At 48.6% G+C, this 16,106-nt stretch overlaps 1 protein-coding gene across 1 annotated transcript; it reads left to right on the top strand.

Moving 5' to 3' along the window:
* The first annotated feature begins 221 nt into the window (after nucleotides 1-221).
* Nucleotides 222-10,365, top strand: LOC105934582 (RNA-binding protein MEX3B). Its single transcript, XM_012874655.3, has 4 exons — nucleotides 222-847; nucleotides 1,384-1,973; nucleotides 4,261-4,502; nucleotides 4,595-10,365. The coding sequence occupies exons 2-4, from the start codon at nucleotides 1,475-1,477 to the stop codon at nucleotides 5,819-5,821; spliced, it is 1,968 nt and encodes a 655-aa protein (XP_012730109.2). The 5' UTR covers nucleotides 222-847; nucleotides 1,384-1,474; the 3' UTR covers nucleotides 5,822-10,365.
* Nucleotides 10,366-16,106: the final 5,741 nt, after the last annotated feature.

Raw genomic sequence — 16,106 nt, 5'->3', positions numbered from 1 at the left:
GATGGTCCCTTCGACATTTATTTATTTTTTATTTTTTTACGAATTAACTGATTTCACCAACCAGCTATATTAAAGCTGTGAAGCAAACAATACCACAGCATCCGAGAGGTTTTATTGGACCACCCCAAACGCCTCATTGGTAGCCATGATGAACACACCCAACCATGACCGTATACTTTTTTTATTTCACTCTATGACATTATTATTATTATTTTTCTTCTGATCCCTCCGCGCCGCAGCCGGACAAAAACAAGCGCAAGCTTCCCCAGCGAGTTAAACCCAAAGCGTCGCAGGTCGGGGAAGAAGAAGCGGCGGCGCGTCGATGCTGCATGTGGCCTCTGAACCCATTGTTGTGTCGCGGCTGACGTCAGTGCCGTGTGTGCGGCAGACGGAGCGGCGTGCGCCTGGCGAGACAAAGGCGGCGGAGCGAGCGGGGTCAGGCGGCAGCAGCAGCAGCAGCAGCGAGCGGAGCAGCAGCAGAGAATCACTGGCTTAGAACTCAAAGGGAACTCCCAGCCTCGGCTTTCAGCCACGCTTCTCTCTCCCCCCGACGAGACGGAGGATGAAGACCCAGCGCCGCTCCTAGGAGTGTGCTTTGGCCTTCCGAGAAGAAGAAGAAGAAGAAAAACATCGGCGCCCCTTTTTTTTTAAAGCTATTTAACGGTTTTTCTCCCCCCCCCCTCCCCCCTCCTCCCTTCTCCAACGCCCCCCTCCATTTAGCCTCGCTAGTTAGCCGCCGCGCTAAGCTCACTGCGCTGCACTGATCGCCTCCTTTCTTGTTGCTCCTCGGCTTTCCCCCTCAACGCGGCGCGGCGAGCGGCCAGAGGACCCCCGGCGGCCAGACGAAGTAAGTTTGCGGTGTTTGCGGGGCTGTTTAATTTAAAGAAACCCCGCCGCGGCTCGTTTCGGTGCCGAACACAAGTTGTTGGCGGCGGCGGAGCGGCGCGGCTAACGCTGCTAGCCGCGGTGCTCCCAAACAAAGGGGTCGACAACGTGACTGCGAGCCGACTGTTTGCAGCTAGCCTGCTAGCTAGCTCCGCCGCTCGGAGCTAAAAACAGCCCCCGCTCCGGCTTTTGGCTCCGGCGTCGTCGCTCCCCGGGCTCACGCCTCGGTGGCCGGGTGGGGGCTCAGGCTCCACGTCCTCCGTTTCAGCCAGGCGGATAAAACACTTTATTATTATTGTTTTTTATTCGCCCGTGTGTCGGGACAAGACAAAACAAGCAGGCTCGCCGGATCATGGGCTCAGTTGTCAGACAAGCTGCCACAACAGACAAAGCCAGGCGCCCAGATCGCTGCTGTTTACACCTGCTCTGCACATCTATTTAAACTCATCATTTTTTTTTAAATCTGTCTCTTTTTGTTGTTGTTGTTGTTTATTTCAGCTGAGGGTGAGATCACTCCTGGGGGGAAAAAAACAACCAAAACAAAAACAAGAAGGCATCCGTGATCTGATGTGAGATCCACGGAGAGACTATGCCTAGCCCTTTATTCCACCCCGAGATTATGGACCACGACGTGGTGATCAGCAGCCAGCACGGCGGCGTGGCTCTGCCCCGGGAGACGGACCAGGAGTCCCGGGACGAGGACCACCAGGAGGTTCTGCGCTTCGCGCTGGACCAGCTGTCACTCATGGCCATGGACAAAGTGGACTGCGGGGGCGGAGGCGGCAACGGGCTGGTGGTGGACACCCTGGACGGGACCCCGGGCCCGGAGAGCTGCAACGGCGTGGGCGGAGGGGGCTACGTGGATCTGCAGATGATGGAGCACCCCGGCGGGTCCCGGGACTCGCCGACGTCCTGCTCCCCGTCGCCGGAGTACTACGGGCCGGGCGGGTACCACATGGCCGCGTCGCACCCCATGCTCCACGGGGAGCAGAGCTCCGTGCTGTGCAGCAGGAAAAGGAGCGTGAACATGACGGAGTGTGTGCCCGTGCCCAGCTCCGAGCACGTCGCCGAGATCGTGGGCAGACAAGGTAAGGAGGGGGGGGGGGGGATCAGCGGCTGCTCTTTGTTTGGGTGGCTGCGTCTGGTGAACTTTAAACTTCCCGAGCATCAGCGCGCCGCTCTCATCGCCCTGTGTGTGTCTGGTGTGTTTTTATTTTATTTTTAATGGCAACATATGTGTGGGGGGAAAACGGCACATCTGGCGGTTTTCCGCCTCCGTTTTCTCCACATTTTAGACAATGCCCTGGCGGAGAGTGGGAGAGCGAGGGTGGCTGCCGAGGAGGACGGAGGGGGAGGGGTGGAAGAGGGTCAGACAAAGCGGCAGATTGTCGGGAGTCTGGACGCGTCTCGCAGCCTGCGCCAAACAAAGAAACCGGAGCGAAGCGTCGCTGCGGCGGAGCGCGGCGCACACGCGGCGGCCGCTCCGACCCCCACGGACGGCGGCGGCGGCGGGACGCGTCCGGGGCTGTCGCGCTTTCGGGGCGCATAGGAGCTAAAAGGAAAACGGGGGCAAAGCAGGCGCACAAACACGGGGCTGGGCGGTGTAATACCGCCCTGCACCCAGCGCTGTCTGCCGACGCCTGCCCATCGCATGCGGACCGACTCCCGCTCCTTTGTTCACAGAAAGCGGCTCTTCGCGGCTTTCACTCCCTCCACCGCGCACCCCCGAAGCAGGGATGGAGGTGCGCTCCGGGCTCGGTGTTTTTCGCCGCAGCCGCGCTAGCGTTACGGCATTGTTCTCTTTGTTTGAAAAAGCCATGCTTTCTGCTTCCCAGGATGACATCACGCTCCTTGCCTCCCATTGGTCGGCGGCGCCTCGCATTTAAAGACACAGAGCGGCGCCTGGGCTGCTGCTGCTGCTGCTGCTGCTGGGCCAGCGTCACACAACATGGCCCAGGCGGGACTGCAGCTACGCAGCCTGGCCCCCTTTACTCGGTTCTAGCCCGGTTTAGTTTGGTCTTCATCAGGCCGGCCAGCTTTAGGATGCAGACGGGCGGCTGAAGTCGCGTTGATGCTGGGGAGGGCTTGTTTGTGTGTAGGAACCGGCCGCAGTGATTTAAGCACCGCCGGGTAGCTACTGGCGTCATAATGGACGGCCGCGCTCCGCTTTTACTCTGGTCGTTTTTATTATGCGTCATTTTAAGCACAGGTTGAGTGGAAATGCATATATTGTTCTGCAAGTTATCGCTAGTAAGCAATCATCTCATTTTTAAGCTGTGTGCTTTTAATACCCTGTATGGAACTCATGATGGGGTCCATAGACCTAATGGCTTGTATTTAAAGCAAAAAAACGCGATAATTGGTCCAATTGCTGCTGAACATGGTACATATTTGTTACTATGTGCTAAACACTTTGTTAAAGTTGGATTATCTGCTACTTGTTTTCATTTTGATATGCAAAACTAACACGTAAAAGCTGAATTTCTACTGAGAAGATATAAAACAGGTGCTTTTCAGTCTGACAGCCCCTCCCCCCCAGCAGCAACACATTTTAAAGGACAACAAAGACAAAAGAAAAATAACAAAAGTAATAAAAACACATTAACTGCTATGAAGAATGCCTAAATTTAAACTATATATATGTATATATCACCCCATTGCTATACTGGGACAAGACAAAGTTCACCGGAGGACGCTCGTTTGGCCGACGGTGTGACAGCCGTGATTTGTGTGCTTTACAGGCAGTGTACAACAACATGTGGGGGAGGGGCGGCGCTGCTTTAAGCTCCCCTCCATACAGACGGGAGTCGTTAATTATTGGCTGTGAGCAAATTTGCCATTTAAGATGCTGAATGCTGCTGCTGTATTAATTTCTTTGTACTGATCATTTTAACCGCCTTCCTTTATTTGGCAAATCAGGAAAAATCCTGTTTTCAACACATCTAGGCCTGTCTTCCTATTGTGTTTATTATTATTATTATTATTATTATTATTATTATTATTATTGTTTTTATTTATTTTGGCTTTAAATGTCACCCTTTTATTGTTTGGATTTGCATCCACATCCCTGCAGATCCAACATCTGAATGTAAACATCTGCAGAATTTGAATAAAGTGGCTGCAAATGTCAGAATGTGACTGAATCACATTTATTGCAGTGACTCTGTTTCAGCTTCTTTTATACAAGAGCACTTCAGTGTGTCTCATCGTTTTAAAAAACATTATCCTTGATTGAGCTCAAAGAGCCTGAAAGCCCCCGTTTCAGCGAGCGCCTCAAGCTTGATTCGTGTGATTCTTTGCATCAGGCTGCTGTGTTTAAGAATCCGTTTGGAGGGGAAAAGTTTGTGCGGCTCTGATCGTTTCTCCTCTCTCCAGGTTGTAAGATCAAGGCCCTGCGTGCTAAGACCAACACCTACATAAAGACCCCCGTCAGAGGGGAGGACCCGGTCTTCATCGTGACGGGCCGCCGGGAGGACGTGGAGATGGCCAAGCGTGAGATCGTGTCTGCGGCCGAGCATTTCTCCATGATCCGGGCGTCTCGCTGCAAAGCTGGAGGGCCGGGGGGAGGAGGCTCTCTGCCCGGCCCTCCTCACCTGCCGGGGCAGACCACCATACAGGTACAGAAACTGTCTGGAGAGCGGGTGGGGGGTGGGGGGGTGTGAGGACGAGGGCTCCCGGGTTGAAGTAACGTCTTTGTGTGTTGCTCCAGGTGAGGGTCCCTTACAGAGTGGTCGGCCTGGTCGTGGGGCCGAAAGGCGCCACCATCAAGCGCATCCAGCAGCAGACTCACACCTACATCGTGACCCCCAGCCGGGAGAAGGACCCCGTCTTCGAGGTGACGGGGATGCCGGAGAACGTGGACCGGGCGAGGGAGGAGATAGAGACCCACATCACCCTCCGGACCGGCACCTTCGTGGACCTGCAGGGAGACAACGACTTCCACACCAACGGCACCGACGTCAGCCTGGAAGGCCTCGGCTCGCTCAGCGGGGGGCTCGGGGCGTCCCTCTGGTCCAGAGCCACGGGCCACCACTCCGCCCCTCCTCCCCCGCCGCCTCCTCCGCCCTCCCCGCCGCCGCCGCCCCTGCCCATGTCCATGCACCACTCCTCCAGCAGGAAGATGTCCTCCTCGGTGGCCTATCACACGCACAACGGCGCCATGAGCTCGGAAGCCTTCAGCGCCAGCAGGAGGCCCAACGAGGGGGGCAGCCCCACCAGCCCCTTCAGCACGGGCTCCAGCAGCGCCGGAGGCGGGTTCACCTTCGGGGGCGACTCCACCCCGGGACTCGCTTCCTCCGACGAACTGGGCTTCGAGTTCAGCGCTTCCAACATCTGGGCGCCTTTTGTGAACGGCGCGGCGGGGAACAAGACGCCCTCCGCCTCCTCCCAGCAGCAGCCTCTGCGCCGCAACAGCAGCGGCCTGAGCGGCGGCGCCATCACCCCGCGCTTGTCTCCCACCCTGCCTCAGGACTTGGTGGTGGGCCCCTTGGATCACCCGCTGGCCCGCCGCGCCCAGAGCGACCCGCTCAGCACGCTCTCCTGGCTGCAGTCGGGCAGCACGGGCGGCGGCTCCTTCTCGGGCGCCTCCAGCTCCAGCTCCGGCGGCTCGTCCACCGGCTACTCCTCCTGCTCGGCCTCCTCCCTGCCCGGCGGCTCGCCCACCGACTCGGAGGGCGGCGGCAGCGGCGTGGGGATCACCTCCGGGATGCTGAGCCGCCTCAAGGCCGGCTCCGGGGTGGCGGCTCTGGTGGCCGTGGGCCCCGGGGTCAACAGGGACTGCTTCGTGTGTTTCGAGAGCGAGGTGACGGCGGCCCTCGTGCCTTGCGGCCACAACCTGTTCTGCATGGAGTGCGCGGGACAAATCTGCCAGTCGGCCGAACCCGAATGCCCCGTCTGCCACACTCCAGCCACACAGTGCATCCGCATCTTCTCCTAATGCCAGGGCCGGCTGGGCGGGGGGGTCTTAGGGGCGGGGCGGGGCGGGGGGGGGCAGACAGGTACCAGCTGTGGTGGAGGACATGGAAGGAGACACACTAACAACCTTCACACAGATGATGGACCATTATTAAATGCATTAATAGAGATGATGATACTTTACGGATGTTGATATATTGCTGATAACTGTCAGATGAATAATACCAGTAATAATAATAATAATAATGACTTATTTTCCAAGGGAAGTTGAATGCAGCTTGTCTGCAGCCGCTCGGGGCTCAGACGGTCTCTCGGTGGTGAACTTATGGAAGGAAACTAGTGTCTTATATCTCTTCAGGCCTTCATTTTGACGTGGAGCGGCCCACCCTGCGGGCCGTCGCCCGTCCGTCTCCACGCGTCTTCATTCTGGCTTCTTGAGATCTCTGCCTGCTTTTCTCTCTCTCTCTCTCTGTCTCACAGCCTTTTTTCCTTTTGACACTTTTGTACTTAACAGATATTTTTCGATAAAACTGTCAACGAGGCCTGCACTTTTCTACTCCTCATTTTAACGCCCTCAAACAACCTTCCTCCTCCTCCTCCTCCCCCGAGGTCTTCTCCGCGCTCTTTCGCTCGCTCATGCTAATTTTCTTTTTCTTTTGTGACACAAAGAGGAAAAGGTTCTTGGAATGTCTTTATTCCTGTTTTTATATAAAGCAAAAAGAGACATTTTCTTTTTTTTTTTTTTTTAGGTGGGCATCTTAGTCAGGCACCTATGGGAAAACACTACACTTCTGGAGGAACCTCTTCAGGGCGGGTCCTCCGCGCCACACAAAATTTAGCCATGCGATAAATAAGCCAAACGAATACCGAGACATGCTCTGTGATTCACTTTGGTGACACGTTTGGGGGGAACCTGGATGAGTCTCGGCCACGTTAGCGGCGTGGCTGCTGATTATTCAGTAATAAGTGAGAAATGTACCCTTTTTTTTTCTTCTGGCGATGCTGACGGCCTGTGATTGTGGTCGGTTTGTACGTTTTGGACTGCCTGACAATCCCTCCGCCACCTCTCTTTTTCTTCTTCTCGTGCGTTTGTGGTAGTGTGAGGCCCAGCGGCGCCAGTGGGCCGCCGCCGCCTCCAGAGGGCGCCATTTTGTCCGTCTGATCATCTCGTGCCTGTTACGCTTAGATCTGCTCGTTTTTTTTAAGTGTTTTTGTTTCTTACTAGTTAATGACTCGTCTGTGTAGTGTGTGGGTAGGACATGTTTTTTGAACTCTAGGATGAGACAGGGCTTCGACGTCACATGAGAATGTTTGGTCCAATACGGTTAAGGAGAGAAGACTAACAAGGGGCTTGAAAATTAAGTTTTCACGCACTGTAATTCCCCTTCTTTTTTCTTTCTTTTTTTTTATTAACAGCTTTTGCTGTTTTCGTTTCGGTCTTCCACTCCTCCCTCGCAGCAAAGCTGTACGGCACTCTCTCAGATGACACTGTTGTACCTATAGATGGATTCAACGTCACTCCACTTCCTTCTCCCTGGAACGGCTGGCCTCCCTTTAGGCGGGGAGACGAGACGTGGCGATTTTTAAAATGGGAGCAAATGGATCTTCTGGGGTGTGTGGTGCGATAAAAGCAAAATGGACAATATGATGGGCATTGATTGGCAAGGCTGAATAGAAAAGTAATAGGACTAGAGGCTGTGACCATAGCTGGTGGATAAAAAGCCTAAGGGCCACGGATTGAAGCGTCCTATCTGGACTGATGGACAGAATGACGCCTTGGGCGAGTTTGTCTTTCTGCCATCCAATAACCAATAATGCAGGAAATTCTCTAAATTTCTAACGCAGAATAAAACGCAGCGCAAGTGAAATGGTCTCCCTACTCTCAGCACCATGCATGGGGAGCAACTGGGACCCCACACGGCCTTTCCTTATGCCGCCCTGGGCATCTGCCCTATTGGCCGAACTTACACCCCAGCCGATGTTTGTTTTCATATATATATATATATATATATATATATATATATATATATATATATATATATATATATATATAAAATGAAAACAAATATAGAGCCCTTCACTTCTTTAGATCAAGCGTCTCATGAATGTAAAACGTCCTCTAGGACCAACAGCGGCTAAAAGAGACCCAAAACCAGGGAAATTGAATGGTGGCGTTGTGGATCCTCCGAAGACAAGCTTGCTGACCCCCCCTCAGCGGGGGCCACCAATTGGTCCTTGCTGTCTGGTTTTTATTGCACCCAACACCCCCAGCAGACGGATTGACCCGCCCATTGGCATCGAAGCGCTCAGTTTCTCCCCCCAGAAAGGGCCAAGCCCCCCCGGATGTGTTAAATCCATCTATCCAGCGCTGTACTCTCGGCAAAATGTAGTGCACTATATAGTTAGTAGTGTGAGATGTGTCCTGTGTTTCATAGTATTACTCCAATAAGGTAGGCGTGTCCGGTTTTGTGTTTGTGTTGTTTTTTTCCCCCCCCTCTCGAGGGGAGGAGAAAAAAAAAAGTTCAACGAGTTTGCAGTAACTGCCTCTTAAAGTGTTAAAAACGCTGCATTTCGGGCGGCTGACTGAATCTGCCCCCCCCCCCCCCCCCCCACCCTTTCTCTTTTTAGATTATTTTTTTTTCCTCTCATAGAATGAGACAAGCCATGACAACTGAACTAAAACAAACATTCTCAAGGGCTTCCTCTGACTGCACAGACACATAATCACACATGTTCAGGCTCTCACCGTATAGGAAGAATCGACGTATCCTTTATGGCAGCTAGTAGCTAGGTCATCCAGGGCTTCCAGACACTTCTTGTGTTCCAATCCCAGCAGCTGCAGAATGTTGTTTTTTTTTCTGTTTCGCTGTTTCGTGTTGAATTGTTTAGTTTAGTTTAGTTTTTTTTTTTTCGGTCGTCCTCTGCACGTTCATCTCATCCGGGTCCTGTTGGTGAGCAAAAGACCGATCAGGACAGGTCGCAGGGGTTTTTACTGACATACAACCAACGGTGATGTGTTGCTTTTTTTTTTTTTTTTTTTTTTTAAACTCAAGTTATACTTTTGGTGCTCTGGTTAGTCTCAACGTGATTGCGGTTGCGACCGTTGAGTTTGGGGCCGCTTTCTGGAAAAGGTTCGCGTTCGCATATATCTATATACACATATATATATATATTTTTTGTTCTTGTAGGAGAAAATGCAACCCGGGAGCTGGAACTTGCTAAGTCTTTGCAAAGGACTCGTCCACGGTGCTTTTGGTGCAACTCCCTACTGAGTCTCAGAGGGGGACAGGGCAGCGAGGGGCCGCCATTAACTTCTCAGAACAACACCCACCCCCACCCCTCAATACCCCGGCTGCACCATAGACCTGACCCCCACCCCCCTCCTTGAAAGAAAGGAAAAAAAAAAACAACCACCTTGTGTTTAAGCGGGCAACGAGCCCCCGTTCCCTCCCCTTCCTGTCGGATCTGTTGCTGCGTTCTGCGTCCTCAAACTGGGAGCAGATGCGGGGGCCGTCTGAACGAGCACATCTGTGACGGTCTGTCGAGGCCCTTTTTCTTTAAGCTGTCCAGGCGGACGTGTTAAAAGAATAAATTTGTTGTATTCTGCCGGACGGGTTTTCATAGTAAATCGTAGAGGTTCTCCTGGCCAACGAGCAAATGTTTTAGGGTTGATGTACAGTGATTTTTTTTATTTTATTTTAAACGTTAAGAAGGTACAATTTTCCCCCCTCCCCAGATTGACTTTTTTTTAATGTTGAACTAATTGTATCCCCCTCCCCTATTTCCTTCCTTAAGGTTTGAAAACAGGGTTTCCTGAGGCATGCTAGTCAGTGACCTCGGACCTCTTTTGTGATTAGAGGGGGGGGGGCGCTAAGGGAGCAGCGCCAGCGGAGGGGGTAACAGGCTCCCCCTCAAGCCTCCCCGCTCTCTCTCCTATTTTTATTTTTTTTTTGCTTTAATTCTCTTTGTATGCAGAACCAAAATGTTAAAAGCCGTCGGCGAACTAGGTTTTATGTGTAAATACCCTGGATACAATCAACAGGATCTTGTTTTTCAAAAGCAAAAAGGACTTAATTGAAGATAAGTGTAGTTTCTAAAGAACATGTATCATTATTTGTAAGTTAACCATCTGCATGTCTTCAAAGCCACCCGGCATTAGCTAATAATTTTTAAGATGAAAAACAAAAAAAAGTTTTTACATGTTTTATTTTTTACGACTTTATTTGCTTACCTAAATATCCCAGACAATAATGTGACCCTTTTTTTTTTTTTTTTTACTTCAAAATTTTATTTTTTATTTTCCACTTTTTCTTGTGTTCCTTATTTTCCTGTGTACTACATATAGGCAATTTATAACAAAATGAGAAAAATTATTGAAGAAATTTTAAAATTGAAATATATTTTATTTGAAAGTTTATGGACCTTTTAACCGTGAGCCGGAGAAATTGTATAATCGTATAATTTGAGCTGACTTGACGGTTATGAGAAATGTATCAAGAGTTTTATTTTTTATGCTTCTTTAATAAAGTCTTGTTTTTTGGTTTCATTTTTTTACTGTAAAAATACCAGCTTGTGTCTCTTGTTTTTATTCTGGGGTGGGGTGGGGGGGTTATTAGGGATGAGCGCAGCTGCAGCCACATGGTGGCAGCAAGCGGCCAGCTGCAGCCGGATCAGAGCCTGCATGATGGAGGGGAGTCTGCAGAAGCAATAGATACGGTGCACCTTCATTATGGCTTATCAGTGGAAAGGTAATTTAACTCAGTGTTTCAATTTCATGTGGAACTGCTGTTAAATGGATAATTCATAGTGACGTTTCAAGCGTTTTACTACCTGTTAATTTGGAAGATTGAGGCTTACAGCTAACGAGAAGCCAAAATTCAGTCAAAAATCAAATTACACGGGATCAAAAATGTCATCCTGAAACGTTTTAAGGGCTTTGACAATGCCTTGGTTTCCAGAACCCCAGCGGGTTTGTGCAACCGCAGCGTTTTTTAAAGTATGTCTGACAGCTTTGGACATCTAATAGTTGAAAGGGGGGAAAAGTGAAATGGCTCAAGCTTACTCAGACTGAATAGATAGTGTCTGCTCTAATCGAGAAGTAACGTTTTGGTCTAAAACTATTTTATTTTCGTCTTAATTTCTCCTGCTGGAAGGTGAACCTCCGCCCTCGTCTCAAGTCTTTTGCGGCCTCCAACAGATTTTCATGGATGGCTCTAGAATTAGCTTAATCCTTATTTCAATTAACTCTGATCTCCTGCACTGTGCTGAAGAAAGGCCTCCCCGCGACATGATACTGCCACCACCATGTTTCACCATGAGCGTGTGCTTTATGCGGTGTTAGTCTTTTATTAACAACGTCTGGTATGAAGGACACATTTAATTTTGATCTCATCTTTTGTGTATTTGGGTCTCTCACCTGGGCTTTCAACTTGGACTTGCTGTGATAGCCGTTCCGTTTTAAGAACATGAATTGTTCTCTGTTCACCTCTGTGGGGGTGGATTTTATTTAGAGGCATCAAGTCAAAGGGGGCAGAATACAAATGTGCACCCCGCCCACTTTTCAGACTTGTTGAGTCTCCTTCCAGACAGACGCTCAGCAGGTCCTTTTTTCTGACCACAGGGAAGTATTTCTTCATTCCATTTCATCCTACCTTCTTTTTCCCCGTTAAAAGCTGCGACTTGTGATCCAGAAAGAAGTCACAGATACCAGGCAAGAGGTACTCCTGACTTTCTCCCAGTCTGCTTAAACAGATGTTTACCTGGTAAACAGAACATTTAATATACATTCCTCTAATTATTTGCATTATAGTCATTACATCATTTTGGAAAACTAAAGTTGGTAAATAATAAAATGAAAGCTGTTCTCAAAGAGACATGTCGGTTGTGACACAAAAACATCCTTTTAATAGGAAGCAGATCACAATCAGGCTGCATTCCAGCTCCGCTTCGTCCTCATTTCGACAACAATAACGATAAGAAACAAATTACAAACATCCTCAGTAGAAAATAATTCTCTCATGCGATTTTCGGAGTTCACACTACATTCAAATTGAAAACATGATTTTTGATAAAAAGAAAAAAAAAACACACGGATGGCTTGTTACACGGCTCTGGAAAGTAAGAACAAGACAAAAATAAATAAATAAAGCAAAACCAAGAAAGGTCAAATAACATCAAAGAGACGCGTGCTGGCACAATTAAAGTTTCCCATCATGCAAGTTTAGTTGGATTTATTCACAGGGTGGGCTTCGTTGGTCTCCACACAGTTGTGTCGCCGTGCATGCATGCGTGTGTGTCATCTCACATGTGCCCATTTTTGTGCTTGAGCAGAGATCGGTGTGCAGGTGTGTGTTGTCAGCGCTTGTGTGTGGTGGTGGTGGTCTGCATGTCAGCCCAGGAGCCCAGCTGTCGGTATTTTCTTCAGCTCCAGGCTGAAAAATGACATTTTTCGCTTGTGCCCCTGGGATCACAATCGACGCATGACAACGGTGCAACCTGCTGAAGGTACGCTCCAGCCATTTATCGCTGCGCTTAGGTTACATTTTCTGATGCGTAAACTGGGAAAAACAATGAAAATGATTCAAGCTGATGCAGCAGAGCGGAGATACCTTTTTTTTTTTTTTTTTTTATTTACTGGAAATGCAACGAGATTAGCAATTTAGTTTGGTTAATGTTAGAAATTGTGGAGAACAAGGTAAAAAAAAAAAGGCATCAATTCACATTTTTTAGGTGAGGTTCTGATAAAATGTAAGGAGTTACAGGAGTAAATATCCCTCCTAGCTCTTTCACTTATTATCACGTAGAACTGGAGGCTGAAGGTAACAGTTAGTCCAAGCGGAAGACTGTGGGGACTTCTACCTTATTAAAACGACTACAATCTGAAAACCTGACGGCAATATGAATCCTGATTAAAAACCTTCCCAACTATCATCATAGTTGGAGTGGCAGGTTGTTTACTCAGAAAGCGGTGAATAATGAAGGCGGTGCGTCACCAATGATCTACCTGAGTGAAACATATACTTAGAGAAAAACACATAAAATGTAAAGCCATGTAAAAATCAACAAAACTGCATTTAACATGAACATCATGTTTTAGCTTTTTAAACTTTTATCCACCTTGTTCAGTTGGTATTGCTGTAGGATTGTGTTTGCAACGTCCAGTAGGATAGCAGAAGCTGCAGTGAAGCAGTTTAAGTAGCAATTTGAATGTATTGAGATTGATATTTTTGTTTTGTTACCAGTTTTTATTTTAGCTGAACTTCTAATCATTTATCTAATCAAACAAGGACTGTTGCAATCAGACAAAGCCTAACCAAAGGCTCAATCCGAACACCCAGGGGTGTGATTACTTAGCTCCCCGGCGATGCTGCAGTCTGTTTATGGCTCCATCTGAATACCCTTATAGAGAAAGGACTCTTTAGCCAAAGCGGGAGTGCATCAGCGGTCGCCGTAATAAGTGCTCTCCGAATAGTGCAGTCAGTAAGGAAGGAGGTAGGATAAGTAGCCTGTATGCTTCCTCACGCGGCTAGTTTTGCCTAGGAACCCCGTGACGTCCCTTACCGACACTAACAACCTTTTAGGTATCCCACAATTCTTTGTGTGACATGACGCATCAGCAGAGCCCCCTCCCGGAAAATGTCCAGATATTGCGCACTCTGTAGCTCATTTTCAGAAGGCTGTAGGCCCGGGTTTGCTCACATCGTCTGCGTGCGTTTCCGTCACGTAATGACGTCGGAGTGGAAGGCTGTCCGAATTCAGGACAGCAGTCCACACTGCAAAAATGGAACTTAAAATAAGTAAAATATTCTTAAAAATTAGTGTATTTGTCCTTGATTTGAGCAGGTAAATAGGATGATTTGCCAGTGAAATAAGATTTTTGCACTAAAAAGAACAGCTCATCTCCATCGTCTTATTTCAAGTGCAGGATGTCTAATTATCGTATTTTAGGGGTCAAAATACCGATTCCGTTGGCAGATAATCTTATTCACCTGCTCAAATCAAGGACAAATACACTCACTTTAAATACATTTTACTTATTTTTAGATCCGTTTTTGCAGTCCAAAGCTCCTTTCCTCCCCACGATAGAGTTCTTACTGTTGACCTCACAAAAGGTCAAGGAAAAGGAGCTAGTAGCTATTATTGAGGGTATTCGGATGGAGCCTATCTTTAAAAGGTGCACCTGTAGCTAGGATTAAGCTATCCAATCTGAAGTGAACACGTTGATGTTGTGAAAGACTGTCTTTAAGGACACTGGTCTGACAGACAAAATTCACCCAAAGCATCATGGGTAAATAAGGCTGATATCAGACCGTTTCTTTGACTGGCAACGCGTCACACATTCAGCTCTCAGTACATGGTTCACACGGGAAGATCACTGCCGCCGCACTTTCCCTCACCTGCATTCCCCGTGTAAATAACCACCCAATCACAACGTAAAGTCGGCTTAGAGGCTCATTGAATATTGTTTGTTAAAGCCAACATTGTGTTATTTCAAGACCGTAGAAGTATGCTTTGGTCTGGGCCTCTCTTGGATTAGCCGTTAGCTTTAGCCTCTGTAACCAAATAATCTGGATTTCTACAATCTTCTAACCGAACCTCACTCCAACAGTTCCCGAAGACACATCCCTTAGGGACGTTTAAGTCACTTCACACGACAATACGAAGCTTTTTCCTCGTATCAGGAAGTTTTCTGGCGTGTACAAATCAGAGTTCTCCTCTAAGTGTGGGCAAAGATTCCCAGCTGAAAACCGAGCCGAGTGTTCAGATTTTTAGGACTCAAGTAAAATCGGTTGGCTTAAATGAAAGGCATGATTCGGTGTCTTTAAGTGAGTCGTGGTTTCAGATTTCCCAATCCTTTTGATCGGAAAGTGAGAGAGAGAGAGAGAGAGAGAAGGCTCTGCTGAGGGTAAGTGACATTCAGAGGATTTATTTTTGGTAGATTTTAGCGAGATGAAGTGAAGACAGCGTGTAATAGGCCAACGTGTGGGTGGCTGTAGTCACTGTCACTGACATTTACAGATACAAAGAGACCACAAGGCGAGCTGGATTATGGCTGTGTCTGCTTTTTTTTGTTGTTGTTGCAAGAAACGGTAACTGGTTTATCCACCGTTATGACTTAAAATAATACTTGAACTTTATAAATGCTTGGCGGTGACTTTAATGGCTTCATTCTTTAAAAAAACAAAAAAACAAATAAGAGCTCTATTTCTACGAGATTCACTACTACCGAAGAAAAATAAGCAGAACGCTAATTCTAGACCGTAGGCGACCCTGTCAACAAAAACACAGCTCCACACTTCCAACGGGAATGGGAATTTATGAGTCCATAAAGAAAATATCTCAGTGATTTACAAAAAAAAAGACGTGATCATAAGTTTCCCATTCCTCGGATCTGGACGGTGCCGTTCGGTGCTCCTGCGTTTTTTTTCTAATATTGACTGACAGCGCGTACAGATTGGGTCGTGGAGGTATTGCTCACAATCTAAGAGCCCGTTGGGTCAGGAGCGACAATCTGCCCGGCGGGGCAGACACAGCGACGCTATCGCACACATGCATGTACGCGTGGGACAGAAGACGCAGCAGTGCTGACACAGGGGGTTTTTCTCTGGGGGTTCCATGGATGCATAAACTACTATTGCCTTTGTGGACGGAGGTTCATACGCAGCGCCGCTTAGGAAACTGGTGCGCTGAATGTCTGCAGTGTAGCTGCGCCTTTCTGCAGCGGGGTACAGCGCCTTGCAAAAATGATTTATACCTCTTGAGAATGTTTTTTCGTTCCGACACTGCGTCCTCAAACTATTTTACCGGGATTTTAGCCGACAGACCGACACAGCTGTGGGCAAAATTGTGAAAGCGGGTGGAAAAATATAATTCTCAGTTACTAAAAATGAGTGCACAAATGTACGCGTACACATAGCCCCCCTTTACTCTAGTTCCTCCACATCGAAGCCAGTGCAGCCAAATGTTTGCAGAAGCCGCCCGACTCGTAGGTAGAATCCACCTGTCTGTCTTTCACTCTCTGTCTGATTCCAGCTGTTCTGTGAAGGCCTCAGAGGTTTGCTAGAGAACAGCGGTGCGCAGGAGCACCGTTCAACCCATCATCTAAAAATGAAAAGATTAATAAGGCACAACTGCAGACCTACACAGCCATGGTCGACCACCTGAACTAAAGCTAGAGGAGCTCCGCAGCTCAGGTGGCAGAATCTGATACCTTGACCGCTCCGAGAAGGAACGCCCGTGTGCGGTTTATCTCCAGTAATTTAGGGGACGTAGCAAACATGTGGAGGAAGGCGCTGTGGTCAGGTGGA

Source organism: Fundulus heteroclitus, chromosome 6 (assembly GCF_011125445.2).
Source record: "Fundulus heteroclitus isolate FHET01 chromosome 6, MU-UCD_Fhet_4.1, whole genome shotgun sequence".
Taxonomy (NCBI): domain Eukaryota; kingdom Metazoa; phylum Chordata; class Actinopteri; order Cyprinodontiformes; family Fundulidae; genus Fundulus; species Fundulus heteroclitus.
Note: the sequence above shows the minus strand (reverse complement) of the source record. Positions and strands in the feature narration are given on the sequence as shown.